We start from the raw sequence: 17,959 nt of genomic DNA, 5'->3' as shown, positions 1-17,959 counted from the left end.
TAAATGAGGTGCAAGGGCTTAGACGCAGCTGTGGCAGCAGAACCTCAGAGTGTGTCTCGCCTGAGCCATAAATCACCTGGGCCCAGTGCTGGTCCCCTGATCGGTCATGTTAAAAGCCAATCAGGAAAATTACATTCCTACTCCCTGGGACCCATTTTCACTTTCTTAAGAAACCATTAGTCACTGTTACTTCATAATATCAGAGCTACTGGTTATACCACCATTGATGAGCTCTCTAGTGAATTGAGTCTTATTGCAACAGATGCAAATAGAGTAGGATAAAGGATAAAATGTAGGGTAAAATTATTTTGAGATTGCCCAACCCCTTGAGGTACTACCACATACTTCCTGGGGGTCGCAGACTCCCAGAAGAATACCCTGTTCTAAAATCTAAGTTGGAAAGATGAATGTGTTGTCTGGTAACATCAGGATGCATAAAAGCCTTATACCTTAATACAAATCAAATAATATGGTCAAAATTGCATTGATAAATGTCAGGAACTGATACTGGGTAAGAAGGTGATTTGTGGCCAAGTATGGTGACCCATAATTGGAATTTGTGCTCTGCATTTTACCCATCCAAGTGAACACAAACATACACCCAGAGCAGTGGGCAGTCAATGCTGCAGCACCTGGGGAGCATTTGGGGGTTCAGTTCCTTGCTCAAGGGTCTCACCTCAGTCATGGTATTGAGCGTGGAGAGAGCACTGGATAGGGTGACCATATGCGCCGTTCATATGGGACACGTCCCAGCCAGGATTTTAACATTGCCTAAAATATCCAGGTTTTGGCTATTTGTACTGTGCAGGTTGATCGTTGTGATACATTCATGAGAGCTATAAAGAACAGAGCAGACGGCTCCTTATGCTTTTGAATCGGTTTTACGTGTATGTTCGTTCATTTGACTTGAAGGATTGTGGCGCACTTTGTTTTTGTTTATTTTTGGATTTGTGCGCAGCGACGCTTCAAGTCAATCGAACGAACAAACACGTGCTCATATTTGCATAGCTTTCTTTGTTCCCTCTAGATCTCACCTTCTCACACGCATCCCCACGATTTGTCGACTATGTACAATACCTGCATGTTATTGGTCAAGCTGCTCTGGATTTTTAAGGCATTATTACAATTCTTGCTGCGACGTGTCCCGTATGAACGGTGCATATGGTCACCCTAGCACTGGATATTCACTCACCCTATCTACAATCCCTGATGTACCTGAGACACCAAACCTTCAACCTTGGGGTAACAAGCCTAACTCTCTAACCATTAGGCCACGACCGGTGACTCATAGTCACCAATCCATTTCAGCCCAAAGTGTTAACTTTGGACCACGTTGTGTATAATACTTTAAATAACATTAGTACTACATCCTGTATACTGAAGAAACAGGACATCAGCAAATGTTTTTCACAAACACAGCCTGTCTGAGGACTGTTCCTGCAACCTGGCTCCGAAAACAAACTGATCTTGTCTAGAAAAATAATCTGCAGAAAAATATTGTGGTCTCATGTACAGTGCATAACTGTGTGTGACCAGCTGTAGGAGCGTGCAATGAATCAAGACCTAAGGGTAAGATACAAATTAGAATTCAGGAAGAAGAGAGAGTATTTCCTCTCATTAGGGAGCATGAGAAGATGATCTGAATGTGACATGAAACAGAGTAAGAGCAGAAGGCAATTTGGGATCATAACAAGTATCTAGGGCTCGGTCCAGAGCCAGTCCTCCTGGGTGACGTACCTGGAAGCAGTGCTGGCTGTGATTTTGAGACTGCTGGGGTTGCGTATGAGCTTGTCCAGGATGCTGACAATCTGCTCAAATTTTGGCCGGTTGTTTCGGTCCTTCTGCCAGCAGTCTAGCATTAGCTGGTAAAGTGTGGCAGGGCATTCCATGGGTGGGGGAAGACGATAGCCCTCATCCACCGCTTTTATTACCTGAGGCACACAAGAGTAATATTAGCTGAAGTTCTGTCTGAAGGTGCAGTCACATTAGCAAAGTTTTTCAGGCAAAAAATATTCATTGTCATTGTCAAATGCTGTAACGATGTATGAAGCACAACTCACACAGACATCACTTTCAAACCAAGCAGTTTGAAAAAGCTTGTTGATTCAACTGAAATAACCAGATGTCACCTGTGAAAACTGGTGAACAATGGTAAATGTGACCACACCTTAAAATCTCATTTTGTGTTTCAGAAAAGAAATGATATAATAAAAGCAAATTCTGTCAAAATCTAAATTTTGGGGTGAACTATTCCTTTAAAGAAGAGGCAATGCATTTTGCCGGATTTTCTTCAATTTCCTGTCCTTTGAGCTCCTCAGGACGTATTTCTCTCTCGCCTGCCAACTGTCACCATCCAGTAGGATGAAACAAAAATAAAGCACTTCCGTCCATGCAACAACAACACAAAATTAAGTGCCTCCAGAACTGCCTGAGAACTGACTTTTGTTTTTCATCAATTGATCATCAGCGCTGCAATAAACCAGTTCAGATAAACTCTCAGGGCCTTATTTGCTTAGGGTGAAGTTACTGAACTGCAGTAATTAAGCCACTGTTCAGGGTCAGAGCTAAAGAACTAATAACACAACAAGATTTCATAACAAACCACTACACATTTACCACAATTCCATGCATGGCTCTTGGCTCTTGAACCATGGCATGGTTTCCTTCTGGAGCATAAGTGAATGTTTGAACCTTTTTAAATAGTTGTGTTTGAGTCCCTCAGTTGTCCTCAGTCTGAAAAGATGCATCTCAAAATCATAAAGTCACTGCTGGAAAGGGTTCAAATATGCAAAGATGCTGGAAAACTGAAGAATCTGCAGGACCTTAAAGATTTTTCTGAAGAACGCTGCTCAGTTTAACTGTTCAGAACAAACAAGGGACTCATGCACAACCATCACAAAACAGAAAGACAGTCGAGGATCATCAGGTAACAGAACACAGTATTAAGAACCAAGGGTTCCCAAACTTTTGAAGGGGTTATTTTAATAATTTCAGCAATTTTTTTGTCTTGTGGACTAAATGTTAATATCTTTTATGTACAATATCTTACTCAGGACAGTACTAAATAAGAAAATAGCATGCATTGAGTGTGATCTTTCTTATTTTCTGAAAATTACTCATATTTTCACAGATTCTGCAATGGGTGCCCAAACTTTCGAGCCCCACTGTAGTTGTGAAAACACTCTGCTTGATTTAAAATGATTTTTTTAAACTACTTCATCAATCAAAACAAGACCTTGCATTTTTTCCCTATTCCACTGCCCAGTCCCAAAAAATGTGTTTTGGGTCAATGGCCTCTTAGAGCCTTGAAAAATGTTGGACGCGGGCAGTGGAATGAAAAAAAAACTCAAGGTGTTGAGACATTTTTTAAAAGTTTAACTATTTTTTTAAATTCTTTATAATGTTGCGTTTTTAGAATACTGTGTCATGTGCAAGACACTGCAATTACTGCAAGACATGAGTGCAGTTTAATGGAGAAATGCATTCTGTGTGAATGGCCCCTTAAGATGTATTAATTTTTTCTTTGGAATACAAAAGGCACATTTTTAAAGAGCCTTTAAATCAAATCGTACCGTATTTTCCGGACTATAAGTCGCACAATTTTTTACATAGTTTGGCTGGTCCTGTGACTTATAGTCAGGTGTGACTTATTTATCAAAATGAATTTGACATGAACCAAGATAAATGAACCAAGAGAAAACATTACTGTCTACAGCCGCGAGAGGGCGCTCTATGCTGCTCAGTAGAGGTCTTCACAGTGCACCCGAGACCCGTGGACCAGGGACCCGACCCGGGACCCGTACGGGTTCGGGTCTATATTTTAAATGATCAGCCGGGTCCGGGTCAGGTTTGAATCTATTACTTCGGGTCCCGGGTCTGATTAACATTGTGTGTAATACCCGTGTGATCGGAGTCTTCGGAATCGGAGAACAACCGGCCGTGATCAGACACTGCTTGTGTTTCTTGTAACTTGCAACTTGTAAAATTAGGAAAAGAAAAGTTTGAGCCAAAAAAAAGAAAGAAAAAAATATCTCTCTCTCTCATAGACACAGAGATGATAGCAAACAAATAACGTCAGAGGCCATGGCACTGAACGAGCAATCCTTATTATAGTTTAAAAGGGCAAACAGTCAAAGTTATTATGCAATTAACTCGAGTCAGAATGTACATGCGCACAGTTGCATTTGTTATCTATTACCGTGACATCAAGTGGACTTTTGAAGCTGAAATAATGAGCGGATTAAGCTTGGATTTGGAATAACGAGAGGAATAACATGGATAACTTTCTTGTTGGAGGATTGTAATGCATCACAAGCGGTCAGGTACAAGAAAGAGTGACTCCTTAAATTAGGTAAGACAAAAAGTATTTTTCGAACAGGTTTAATGACTTGTAATAACAATGGAATGTATGACAATCGGGTCCAGTCGGGTCTGTGTCTTCCCGGCGGGTTCGGCTTCAGCTTTTGAAATAATAAACGTCTTCGGGTCGGTTCGGTGTAGTACATTACGGTTCACTTTCGGGTTCGGGCACAAATGTTTGGACCCGTGAAGACCTTTACTGCTCAGTGCTCCCGTAGCCTACTCCTTAAAACATAGAGCGCCCTCTCGTGGCTGAAGACGGTAATGTTTTGGTTCTAGGTTCTAAATAAATACGACGTCATGATGTATCTTTGGAATGATGCGACTTATACTTAGGTGTGACTTATAGTCCAAAAATACGATATGTACCACTGATTTATTTTGGCAGGGAAGAAGCTGTATTGCTTTGAGAGTCGCCCTACTCACATCCTGATTGGACATCTCCCAATAAGGTCTTTCTCCATAAGACATGACCTCCCATAACACAATGCCATAGCTCCATACGTCACTGGCAGAGGTGAACTTGCGATAGGCGATGGCCTCTGGCGCGGTCCATCGGATCGGAATCTTGCCACCCTGTAAACACACAACATCCATCTGTCAAGGAAACATTTTTACATCTGTGACAACGTCCAAACTAATTTTTTTACTATCAGTACAATAACAAACATGTACTCTAATGTCCACATGCCAAATCATGTAATCTGTATGTATTGGCGTTTAAAACAGGCCATGAAGGGGGGATTTCTGAGTGCGCCATGCATCAAATGAATGAAATTCAAAGTTTGTTACAATTTTTAATTTATTTTACTATAAGTTTTCCCGTTCCTCCACTTATTCTGTCTTTGCTCTTGGTTTGTGGTACAGCACCACCTTCATCGACCCTGTCCTCATTCCTCAGGTCCTCTCTCTCTCTCTCTGAGGATCTGTGTTGTATTTACCCAGATCGGCTGCTGGGGTAACTCTACACTCAACCTTCATGAAGGAGGCAGACTGAGAGAGAACAAGGTAGAGCCAAAGCCAACCAGCAACCTGGCCAAGTCACACAGTTTCTACCCCACATTCTCCAAACACAAGGCCTTTAAAAAATAAACCCACTTGTGCGCGGGCCTCCCCATTGAGCGCGTACAAACAGGCCCTGCAAGATCACTGCTAATGAATGTAAAATGTGACACAATGTATCCTTTAGGTTTAATAGAAGGGGAAGGTGACAGCTACCAGCATTCTTGTGGGTTTGAGTTTCTCGTAGCCGCACAATGATGTGGTGGGGGGGGGGGGGTGTAGTTGTAATGGTGAAAACATACATTTACGTTGGCTGTCGGAGAAAAGGAAAACCCAACAAATTTGGGTTTATCTAACGAATAACATGTTGGACTTCCCCTCCCCAGCATATGCCACAAATCAGTGTAAAACTTATGTTTGGTGACACTTGTATTGGTAATTTAGGCAGCAATATCTCTTAAAGCCTCACATGCTGTGGATTTATGCCTGAGGCTAAGTGTATTTTTGCATTAGTTATCTCTTCTGATAATGGATGCTGCTCTTAAGAATGAGAGTGGAGAATATGGTTATTCATCCCAGGGAATGAAGATCAGACATGCCGGTTTAGAGGAGCCAGTTAGCTGCGTTGGCCAACCATGGTCTGGCCCATGTGGAATTTGTTCTTTAGGTTTCTGCAGAATTGGGAAACTGATCATTCATATGTTTTACACATAGCATTTATCTTCTGTGAAAAAGAGTCTAGTCCTCTCAGCCCTGTTTAATTAACACATTTTAACATGTTTAAAATCATTCAACAGAATCAGCACAGACTGCGTCTGGCTCTAATCACGGCTGAGAGAAAACCTTCGGTTTGAGGCTTGCGGATAAAGCACTAAAACATGTTCTAAGTGAAGACAGTTAACATATTTAAACTTTGGGGCAACTTTGTTTGCTATGTGAACACAGAAAATGTCTGTCCGAACCCTCAACCTTAGGGTTAGGAGTCAAACTCAGTTCCAATATGTCAGTTCCATAGTTTCATCTTAAAAAGCACATATATAAAAGTTACTTAAAACTTTATTTTTCCTAAGCTTTTTAGTTTTTTCAGATATTTTGCAGAGTAATTCTATTTGTTAACCAAAGAAGGTAATTTTTTCATTATTATTATTAAAATACCTAAGTATTAATGTTGTTTTTAAGCTAAAAGGCTAACCTATTACATGTTTAACTCAAACTGACTGAATTAAGAGTTTCATTTCTATGCATCAAAGTTTATAGGGATTTTAGTAAGTAAATAATGTTTCAAATAATTAAGTTACTTACTGTTTAATTAAGTAACTTTTCATACAGAGTAATTATAAAATTAAATACAATATTGATGTTGCAATTAGTAATTAGTAATTAATTACTTTTTTTTAAGAAACTTTCCCAACACTGCTGTTGGTTTCGAGTTTTGTTTCTTGTTTAGTTTTTCTTAGTCCTTTATTTTGTATTTTCTAGTCTTGGTTCCTGCCTTGTTGCTGTATGACATCAAAATACCGTGAGAGCAGACGCTCCTTATACTTTCGAAACACTCTCGCGGTACTTTGATGTCACTGATCGATCTGCGCAGCACTGCTTCAAGTCAAACACACCTATTGGTCGCCTTCTGTAGTGTGTCACATTCTCATTGGTTGGACTGTATCTTGTGACCCCTCTGTTTGATAGATATAGCCCTTATGTTTCATTGTCCTTTGTCTAGCTTTGTTCTTGTAACCACTGTTGGTAAGTTTGTTTTTATGGTCATGGTCCCTTCATGTTTCTTGTCACGCCAAGGCTGCTTGGATTACCAATTATTAAAGTTTTGAAAGGCAGCATATATATATACATCCCTCTATCCTCTCAACTTCAAATCAGCTTCAAATCAATGAGATAAATAAATTCATTTGACCTATCCTTTGAAATAGCTGAGAAGGCAGCTGTAACTTATTCAAACTTCGAAAAAATGTCAAGTTGAAGTATTATTGTATATACAAATAATGTTTTTTATACTAATAGGTATACTAATAATATGTAAAATGCATTTTTTTTTTATAGCATTTCCCTTCAAATTCCCTCTGAATTTCTTCTAAACTCATTTAACTCTCTGCTGAATGACAAAGTCAGCACGGACAAGCAACATCTCAGATGCTCGTGTCGGTTTTGACTTACTCTTGTGGTGTAGGCAGCTTCCGGGTCGTCCTCCAGCACTCTGGACAAGCCGAAGTCTGACACTTTGCACACAAGGTTGCTGTTGACCAGGATGTTCCGAGCGGCCAAATCTCTGTGCACGTAACCCATATCTGACAGATACTTCATACCAGATGCGATGCCACGTAGCATGCCCACCAGCTGAATCACTGTGAACTGGGCGTCGTGTTTCTGACAGAGACGGGAAGAAGGGAAAAGTCAAATACAGCGTTTTTTTATATACTGTATAAACATAAGTCATGCTATGGGTTCTTAAACACAATGGAACATTGTTGACTCATATCTCAAAATACTGCCTGACATTTCTGAAGTCATCTATCATGAGCTAACTCAAAACCACTCATGAAATTATGTTGTTGAGAGAAGCAGATCTTTGACTTAATAAATAGGAGCGTTTGACTGTCTTTTCTGGTTCAATCCATGGTGTGGAGCAACGTGTTGAAGAATATAAATAGGATGCACAAAAGCTAACTGCATATCTGAACTGAAGTCCACTGGCAGGCTTGCAGTGTTTACACTGGTGCGTGTGAATAGGCCTGTTATATGAAGAATGATATGCTCAGGACTTGGAGATAAACACCAGGGGAGGAAGTGCTTCAGCAGGAGAGAGAGACTGGCTGGATGAGTGAGATAGCATTGATTTGTCAGGGAGCTCTGGAGAAATGCATTTCTATACCAAAACAGCAGTCTTATAGCAATAGTTCTCCCAAAAATGCTTTTACTCATCTTCATGTAGTCGTTCCAAATTTGGTTTGATTTTATTTCTTCCATAAAACATAAAAGGCAGAATTTTGAAGACTGTACTGATGATTCTCTTTAGAGTAGATAAAATAAATGCAAACCGTGCTTTATTTTATCATCACTGTTTTACTATTAGACATTTTTATAATTAATATTAACATTTTGTGAATATGTCAATGTAATTTGTATAATTTTATTAAACTTTTATTAACTTTATTTAGTGTTTTTAATTTGTTATGTATTGATTTTTTTATAATATGCCTATATAGTATTTTTTTTTTTTTTTTACAGCGGATTGCAGACTTATAAGTGCATTACCTCCACCTATCTCTCAAATGGACCATTGACACTCCCAATTGAGATTGTAGATGTAGATGGATTGTCAATGGTCCATCTAAGAGATAGGTGGCAGTAATGCAATTATAAGTCTGTGATCCGCTATAAAGCAAGAAGAAGAAGATGCCTCAAGCACAAGCTGAAAAAGAAGAGGCTCAGGACAGTTCAGACATTGAGGTGAAAAAAAGAGGTAAAAAAACAATATAAATACTTTTCAGTTTCTTGAACAGACTGATTGTTTTGTGTCTTTACACATCAGTGTATCGTCACGAGCCACAGGGTTTAATTTGATTATGTTTGTGTATTTTTTATGACTTTCAAAGCCGTGATTCCCGTCCACTTACATTATATGCAGGGTTCTAAATTAACACCCGCCAACCCGCATTTGCGGGTTAAAATTCATTTTGGCGGGTGTTAATTAAAACTTACTAGCCAATTTGTCTGGTGACGCATGACATGAGGCTCTGTTCCTGGCAGCACTTCCTACATTTCCCATGAACACTATGCTGTAATCCTACGTGATGACGTTTCATATGCCCATTGGCTGCAAGCAGTTTGCAGTGAAACCAGCGCGAAAAAACATGGAAAGGAATAGAGCGTCCATCAGAAAACACAAGGAAGAAGAATGAATGGAGCCAGAGCATGGAGCATAGACTGAAAGAGGAGGGAGTTAGCTATTAAAGAAAAAAATTAAGATTAAACTAAATGCGGCGGTGATTGCGACAGATTTCTGGGGGCGAAAAGAGGAACGAGGCAGGGGATTGAGGATATTACGGAGCCCCGCACGTCACCTGTAGGAGAAAAAAAATCAATCCGTGATTCAATCAGATTTTGTAAACCGTACCATCGGTTTTTGAATCCGTACACACAAATTCATAATCCGTGCGCACGCTTTCGCAATCCGTTCCCTCGGATTTGTAAACTGACGCGCATTTGTAGCTCCGCCCCCACCGGCAGATTCATTTCTTTTTATTAAACATTATTTTTCATAGTATCCAATGAGTCTTTGAGTGTTTATTTTACATTAATCACCAATAGGATAAGACACAGACGTCTGTGTTTTATGGCCAAAAAAATAAACGCTAAAAAGAAGAAGAAAATAAGGGTAAAAAGCAAAACAAAACAAATAATATGCCGGTTATGTTTTCATTCCTTTTCTCTCTGACTGAATGCAATGTTATTTTGGCCTCATTATTTAATAATAACATTAACAGTGAAACATGCATCTAACTCAGGCAGGTGGGGTGGATGGAGCTCAGTATAATAAAATAACAAAAATAAGTCTTCATGCATATTAAGAAAGAATTGTACACAAGCATTTACAAAACTGTCAAAGTTTATTTAAATATAAAGCAATTCATGAATTATTCTTGTACTCATTTATTTAGCCTACAAATTAAAATTATAAAAATAACTTTATTTTTATTTTTATCATTATTATATATTATTATACAGGTTATGCATAAGAATGTTTTATCCAAAACAATTTACAACCGAGGAAAAAATTACTCCAGAGTTAGTCACAATGCCAGGTTTATTGTACAATAATAATCAAGTGCTATTATAAGATTATTCCTTGATTATTATTAAACCTATTCCACATAATAATATTCAATAAAACTGTGTGTTAACAGGAGCTTGCTGCATGAATCTGTGAGTACGGTTTACAGATCCGTTGGAACGGATTGCGAAAGCGTGCACATGGATTATGAATTTGTGGGTACGGATTCAAAAACTGAGGGTACGGTTTACAAAATCTGTGCGCACGGATTGGAAATTTGTGGGCACGATTTGTTAAACCGAGGGAACAGTTTATAAATTTGTGAGTTCGGTTTATAAACTGAGGGGATGGATTGCAAAACCATTGCCACGGATTGATTTTTTTTCTCCTACAGGTGACGTGTGGGGCTCCGTAGGATATCGACAGATAAACAAAGAAAATAAAATGTAATGCCAAATGGCTGACGGGTCATGAATGGCTTGTGTTTGATCACAAGAATGTCGTATTGTTTTGTCAGGATTGCCGCATGTAAGTTACGCGAAAGAAAAAAAAACAAAACAAGCAATTTTGTAGTGGTAACTAATCATTTTAAATTTGAGTCAGTGTATATTTTGTTGTATGCATTGTACTTTATATGTGTTTTTCATGCCAACAATGTTAATAAAATGATCAAATTCAATGATAAATTATCAAAAGTGTCACTCATCATTTGTTATTTTTACCGAAAAAAAAAATGGCTAGTGGAAATTCTGATTGGCTGGTAACTTTAGAAAGTTACCAGCCACATTGGCTGGTCATCAAAAAAGTTAATTTAGAACCCTGATTATATGACTGACAGACTGTGACGGTTTGAGTTTAAAAAAAATCTCCTTTTGTTTTCTATTGAAGAAACAAATTTACCTACATCTTTGTTGCCCTGGGGGTAAGCAGATAAACATCACATTTTCATTTTTGGGTGAACTATCCCTTTAATGTTTATTTTATTTAAAGTAAGGATTTTTTCAGTGGCTTTAGTTTTAGTTAAAGTTCATAACCTTGATATAACATGGTGCTTTCAAGCATCCGAAATGAAGTCAAAGCACCATCAAATATCATAAAAGTTGTCTATAAGGTTTAAACATTATTTCAAAGCTTCTGAAGTTACTATGGAGAATAAAAGTATAGACGAGAAACATAGATATATTAGAAAATTTAAGTTGTTATTAACTGCTTAAATTGATATCCAACTCTGTGAAAGCATGAGAATATGCAAGTTGTGGAAAAATACTTGAAGTCTGATTTTTTTTTTTTTTTTCATTTGATCCATTTGATTGATATGTTTCAGAAATGTGGTCTGAATGATTTATTCACATATTCTGTTCTCTCATAAACTTTCACAAACTCACCAAGAAAATCAAAGGCAGATGTCAAGATGCTTCAGTGAATCACATCATTCATACTTATTATTTCAAAAGACTTAAAATATACTGCATGGGTCATATGGATGACTTTCAGGATCCTTGGTTAGCCTGAACTTGACTGCTCCATTTCTGACTGGATGACTGCATATCCTCCAAAACTGTCTACTTTTGTGTGCCATGGAACAAAGAAACTCAAACAGGTCTGGAAGGACATAAGTGTTTATGTACTGCATACAAACTAAGTTGGGATGGAAATAAACCCTGGACCACCTGGAAGAGAAAGGAGCTCAGAGAGGTTCAAAGGCTTGCTAATAATAGTGACATGAGCGGTGGTGAGGAAATGCATTGGAGGGAGGACGACAGATCTCTTTGATAAAGTGCAGGCCAGGCTGCAGTGCGCAGGAAATTGCTGCAGAACACTGCAACTTTTCACTCAGTTCTGGGAGTGGGATCCTGTGCAGACACATGTATTGGTTCTGCTAACTCCACGCGCTGTTTGCTCAGATTGTTTTAATCATCTGCCTTCACATACTCATTTTAGTAGAGATGCTAGTGTTCACTTTTTCCTTTGCCTGGATTCTTGAAGTATTTATTTATGTATTTTTTTTTTACATACATTCTAACTGGAATTACAACAATTACATTTTGAATGGGCATAAAATAATTAAAATATCAGGAAAGTATGTGTACCTAAATTATTGTCAATTATTGTCAATTGTATGTCAGTGATTACAAATACACAATATGTATGTAAAGTTTATTATAAAATATTCTGAATATACTCTACCAATGAAAATTAGTAGGATTTATTTTTAAGAAATTAGTATATATATATATATATATATATATATATATATATATATATATATATATATATACCCAATTCTAAATCACTGGACATTATGAAACTCTACATTGGACCCCTTTGTTCAACTCTCAATAAATTCACTGCTGAACAAAACCAAAAAATATTTTTATGAATGCGAATGTCCATCCAGTGCATCAAAGTCTGGCATGTTCATTTTGTTTTCTCCAAATAGCAGATTGTCTGGCAAGTTCTGCTGGTGGTAAACTGTTAAAAAATGACACGGGGCTGATAAATTCATATGTCAGGTGTATTAGAGCCAAGGCAGGACGGCCACAGCCAAAGGTTAAACTGACGCATTTAATGAGCTCATTAGCGCATTTATCAGCACTCTTCAGATGGGCCGTCCCACAGCCTGTTGTTTGCTTGTTCATTATCGCAGTCCAAGCAATGGGCAAAGAGGAAGTCATCTGAAGGACAGAGCATGCCCAGTCTGTTCAACAGGCACGGTGAAATTCTGACACTACAAAGCGTTTGAAACACAGGTATTGTCAGTGTGTATTTAAAGAGGCCTCAGCTGCGAATATGAATGTGATGAATTTGGGCGACATTGCGGACACAAAGGCACGTCAAAAAAAGTCTAATCTCTCCGCCGCAAATAGAGACATAGGTGAACCAGTGGAGAGCAATTTGTGTCTGTTTGTATAAATGAGAATTAAATGGTTAGAGAGCTTGGGAGAATTTCAGGCATGCTGTGATAAGCAGGTACTGTGAGAGGAAACAGGAGAAGCTAAGATGCAGATGGGTTTTAAATGATTTTAAGATGAGCCCTCTGTGCGTTTCCTATGATCATACATAATGGTGTCTCATTAAATGAGTTCAGCGTGTCAGACTCACTCGCAGGAAGCCGTCCAAAGAGCCGTTCTCCATGTACTCGGTCACTATCATCACAGGTTTACCTAAGGAGAGAGAAAATTCAGACATGTCTCAATCTAATCGAGAAAAGATGTGCCAAAATTGAGCTGTGCTCTGCTGCAATGGTGTCATGTCTCCTGGAAGGCTGAATTACCCAATTTGCAAACTAATGAGTTTATGTTGGACAAAAGAAAACATCTTCAAAGACAAGAGTTTTCAAGAGAAAAATTTAATACATTCAGAGGCATGGATAAGTTTGACCCCTGAGTTTAGATATATACGCTCAGCATGATGACTTACAAAGTTATTTCAATGACAGCATCAAATACGTCAAGAGGAGATTTATGAAACCGGTCAAGAAATTTTTTTGCACTATTTCAAGACAATTAAGCATGTTTAAAAGTTTGGGGTCAGTGAGGTTTTTAAATGTTTTTGAAAGACGTCTCTTGTGCTCATGAAGACTGCAAAGCAAGATATTATGAAATATTATGAAATATTAATTATATGACAAATTAAAAATAACCATTTTAAAATATAATTTATTATATTTATATAAGCAGTGTTGGGGGTAACGCATTACAAGTAACGCGAGTTACGTAATCAGATTACTTTTTTCAAGTAACTAGTAAAGTATCGCATTCATTTTTAGTTTACAAGAAAATATCAGTTACCTTTTTTTTTACTTTGATTTCTCATTTACTGACTGACAAGTCTTCTTTCCCCATATTGGGAGAAATCAGAAGTACAGAGGCGTTGTGTGCGCTGTGTGAACATGATGTTACTGTACTTCTAGACTAAATCTGAAAGTGCATTAATTCATCCCACTCGCAAAGAACTATTAACAAAATGAATTAAAACAGCTAAATGCAAACTGAGAATATGACGCAAACCTGCAATAATTAAATGTTAAATAACACAAATGTATTATTAACAAATGTCTTTGCTGCTGACCTTTGATGATCCAGTTCAACCATCATAATAAGCAAAAATGACTTTAGATGATGTTAGAATTGTGCTACATTGTTTTTTTTTTTTATTACATAAGAGTGTTCTTCTCCTGTTTTCTACTGTACAGACGTGAATTTATTTTTCTTCAGCCTGAGGTCTATTCATTACACTTTTTGGTGTGAATGAGCTTTTACATTTGCTATAAATATAACTTCTTATATTAAAAACAATCAAGCCCTGCTCATATTTAAAAAGTAATGCAAAAATCACACAGATGTAATGTAATGCATTACTTTCCATAAAAAGTAACTACTGTAAGTAGTATATTGTAATGCATTACTTTTAAAAGTAACTTTCCCCAACACTGTATATAAGCATACATTTATATGCTTAATTGCCATCAAAATGTCATGAGGTGTGTCTATTTCAAGCAAAATATAATTTAAAACACAATTTGTTTCTGGGCTGAGTTCCTGACAGGTTTCATGAGATTCACTCTTACAGTGCACCCGCTGCCACATGTGGGTGTTATAAAAGGCTCCGGGTTAAGCAACTGATTTTTATTTTTTGCATAGAGCTTGAGAGGGTGAATAGATCAGGTTGATGGCTACACACCAGGTTTTCAACACATCACAGACATTATCTGAAGCTCATAACAAGAGTGGGGCAATCGGAGCAGAGGTGCACCTCTTCACATGACACCTCTGACACAGCGGGTCAGCAATCATAACCATGACTTACTGTGACTTCACCGAAATAAGAGTTTCCTGCAGGATGAAAAGAGTCTCGGCCTGAACTTGGAAAGACCACAAGGTCAACTGTCACTGTCTGACAGCTTTATTTTCTCCATCCTGCCGCTCGTAAATCACTACTTTAATCATCTGCACTTTATCTGCGCCTTATTTCAAAGCCTGCATGTAAAACGAATTTATATCAATAATAACCTGATGACCAGTCCGTGTTGTCATAATATGTATGTGCAGTAGTCATAATTGCGTCTTTTTTTCTTCCCTGCATCCCAACAGCAGACAGCACGGCACGGTGATGAATGAGATTTATGAAACATGCAATTAAAATGAGTGCAGAAAAGCAACACTGCACAACACATGAATATGCTGTAACAACAGTCTCGCTGTCATCAAGTCATTTATTCCAAATAGTGGTATTAACACTGCAAAAATATTTATTTATTTATTTATTTTAATTGCATCTTAAAATGATATACATTTACTTTGTATAAAACAATGAGACTAAGCTATACAAAATATTAGAGTGTTTAGAGAGTATATCCAGAAATAAGTAGTTTTTTCTTACACCAATGGAAAATATATAAAAATTGTGTTTTTAATTTAAAGATTTTTAATAACATTTTTTAAACCATAAATCCTACAAAGTGCATTGGCATAAAATCTATTTACCAAAAAATAAATAAATAAACAACAACAAAAAAGCAAACAAAAACAAAAAAACAAATAGAGAATAAATAAATGTATATTGTTTTAATGATATCCAAATATTTACTGGAAAACAATAGATTTTGTTATTATAATTTTATTTTATTTTTGGGTAAAATGTTTCTCTGAACACAGTTAAATCATTACCCAAACTGGACTGGTCTTTAGATTTCAGCTGAGTTGTTTTATGGTTTCTGATAGCAAAAAAACCGCACGTCTCTCCTCTAAACTTTTGATCCTGGAATCCCTCTTATAATCAGAAACCTGCCCCTTCATCTCAGCGAAGCAGCAATCACAGCTCCGCTAATATTTTGCCTAATGCAGGGCCAAAAGCAGCAGGTTAAATGGGGTGTGAAAGTCTCTGGATTATTAAGAATTAACAGGGCAGAGTTAATAAATCACATCACGTCAGAGGTACAGATGAAACATGCCAACCTCTCCTGGCCCCACGGGCCAAACTCTACACTGCAGACTTACTTTCAATCACACGCAAAGTGCACCACCTCTCTAAACACACACACACATTACACAGTGTCGTTCTTCCCCAGCAACAGCCACAAATGACATTCATTTACAATGAAGTTTCACCATTATTTACAGTTAAGAACTCTGAAGCGTGAGCACAGTAAGATATCCTCAGCCAACATAATCCTCATTTTATGAGGAATTACGGCATGAAAGAGAACTGTTACATTCCCTTCAGAAAACTACTTTAAGCAAAATGAAGCAAAACTTGGCCAGGAACAGTACTAAGTAAATATGTGAGGATTTATTAAAGCCTCAATGAATCACAAAATTGAAGTAAAAAGACTAAATAATACTTACTTAATGTATTTATATATATTATTTATTTGGAATAAAAATATGCTATTATGAGATATTGTTTATTTACCTCAACATGTGCTTTTGAACAATACACAACATGTCAAAAGTTTGGAATAATTACGATTTTTACATGTTTTTGAAACATAAAGGGCCCTATTTTAACGATCTGAAACGCAAGTGTCAAAGCGCGAAGCGCAAGTAACTTTGTGGGCGGGTCTCGGCGCTGTTGCTATTTTCCCGGCGGGATAAATGGCTCTTGCGCCCGGCGCAAATCTAAAATGGGTTGGTCTGAAGTAGCTTCATTATTCATAGGTGTGGTTTGGGCGTAACGTGAAATAAACCAATCAGAGCGTCATCCAACATTCCCTTTAAAAGCAGGTGCGCAAGTTCCATTATGGATTGCTATTATTATGGCGTATTTACCAGGCGCACGCCAGGAGCGGTTCACAGCCGAGGAGACTGATGTTCTTGTAAGAGCAGTGAAAGACAGAGAAGTTGTGTTGTATGGGGATGGGAGAAACCCACCCAAAATAGCGTCCGTTAAACAGGCGTGGGAGGAAATAGCCACAATTGTTTCATCGATTTTTTTTTTCCTGGTTCTTGACGGACAAACCAATTTGTCAGATGTCCTCATATACATATATGACCTCAAACAGGTCTGATCCTTAATTACTACAATTAGCCTGAATAATTTGTAAGCTAGATTTATTTTTTCACATCTTCGTGGCACACCACAATGATTTCCGTCATCTCATGTGTTAATATTTTTTTTAAGTGTAACAATTTATGATTTGCAAAAATAACTGTTGCATCTGTGTAGATTACATGAACAAAGTGTATGCGCGTTGTGCACGCTATACATTATGGTCAAGCATGCGCCCTTAAAATAGCAGAATGAACAACGCGCAACGCGCCACTGACTTTAGACTAGGTTTTTTCTGGTCAGTGGCGCAATTGTTTAATGGAACATCAAAATAGCACCAGGGATTGTTTGCGCCGGAACACGCCTCCTTTTTTGCGCTGAACCGCCCAGGGAGCGCAAGTTCATTCACTAGTTTAGCGACGTGCCTCTGTGGAGGGAAAAGCGCGCTTTGCGCGGGTGCAAAATAGGAATGACACATGCGTCGGTGTACAAAGTCAATTGCGCTGGGTGCAAGATAGGGCCCCATGTGTCTTATGCTCACCAAGTCTGCATTTATGTGATCAGTATTCAGCATATTAGACTGATTTCTGAGAATGAATGATAGGTGACTGGAGTACATCATAGTAACAAATTGCATTTTAAAATTGAAGTGGTGCTTTAAAAGTGTAATGCTATTTCAGATTACATTTATTTATTTTGTTTCATTTATTTTGATCAAAAACCTTTAAAAAAAATCATAATTATTCCAAACTATTGACCAATACTATATGTATTGCAAAGTGCATTTGCGGACAATTTATATTTAGTGGTTTAATTGCTTGA

The 17,959-nt window shown here is 37.8% G+C and overlaps 1 protein-coding gene across 2 annotated transcripts in view; it reads right to left on the bottom strand.

Moving 5' to 3' along the window:
- The window catches only part of LOC113053451 (ephrin type-A receptor 3-like), a 117,835-nt gene that overhangs the window by 10,690 nt on the left and 89,186 nt on the right, over positions 1–17,959 (bottom strand). For both annotated transcript variants that reach the window (XM_026218478.1, XM_026218477.1), the window contains exons 12-15: positions 13,250–13,311; positions 7,531–7,740; positions 4,786–4,935; positions 1,738–1,931 (exon numbers count right to left, since the gene is read on the bottom strand). In XM_026218478.1, the coding sequence (XP_026074263.1) occupies positions 1,738–1,931; positions 4,786–4,935; positions 7,531–7,740; positions 13,250–13,311 (616 nt within the window). The remainder of the gene's footprint in view (positions 1–1,737; positions 1,932–4,785; positions 4,936–7,530; positions 7,741–13,249; positions 13,312–17,959) is intronic.

This window comes from Carassius auratus, chromosome 34 (assembly GCF_003368295.1).
Source record: "Carassius auratus strain Wakin chromosome 34, ASM336829v1, whole genome shotgun sequence".
Classification (NCBI taxonomy): domain Eukaryota; kingdom Metazoa; phylum Chordata; class Actinopteri; order Cypriniformes; family Cyprinidae; genus Carassius; species Carassius auratus.
The sequence above is the reverse complement of the archived record's forward strand: the minus strand, read 5'-3'. Positions and strand labels throughout refer to the sequence as shown.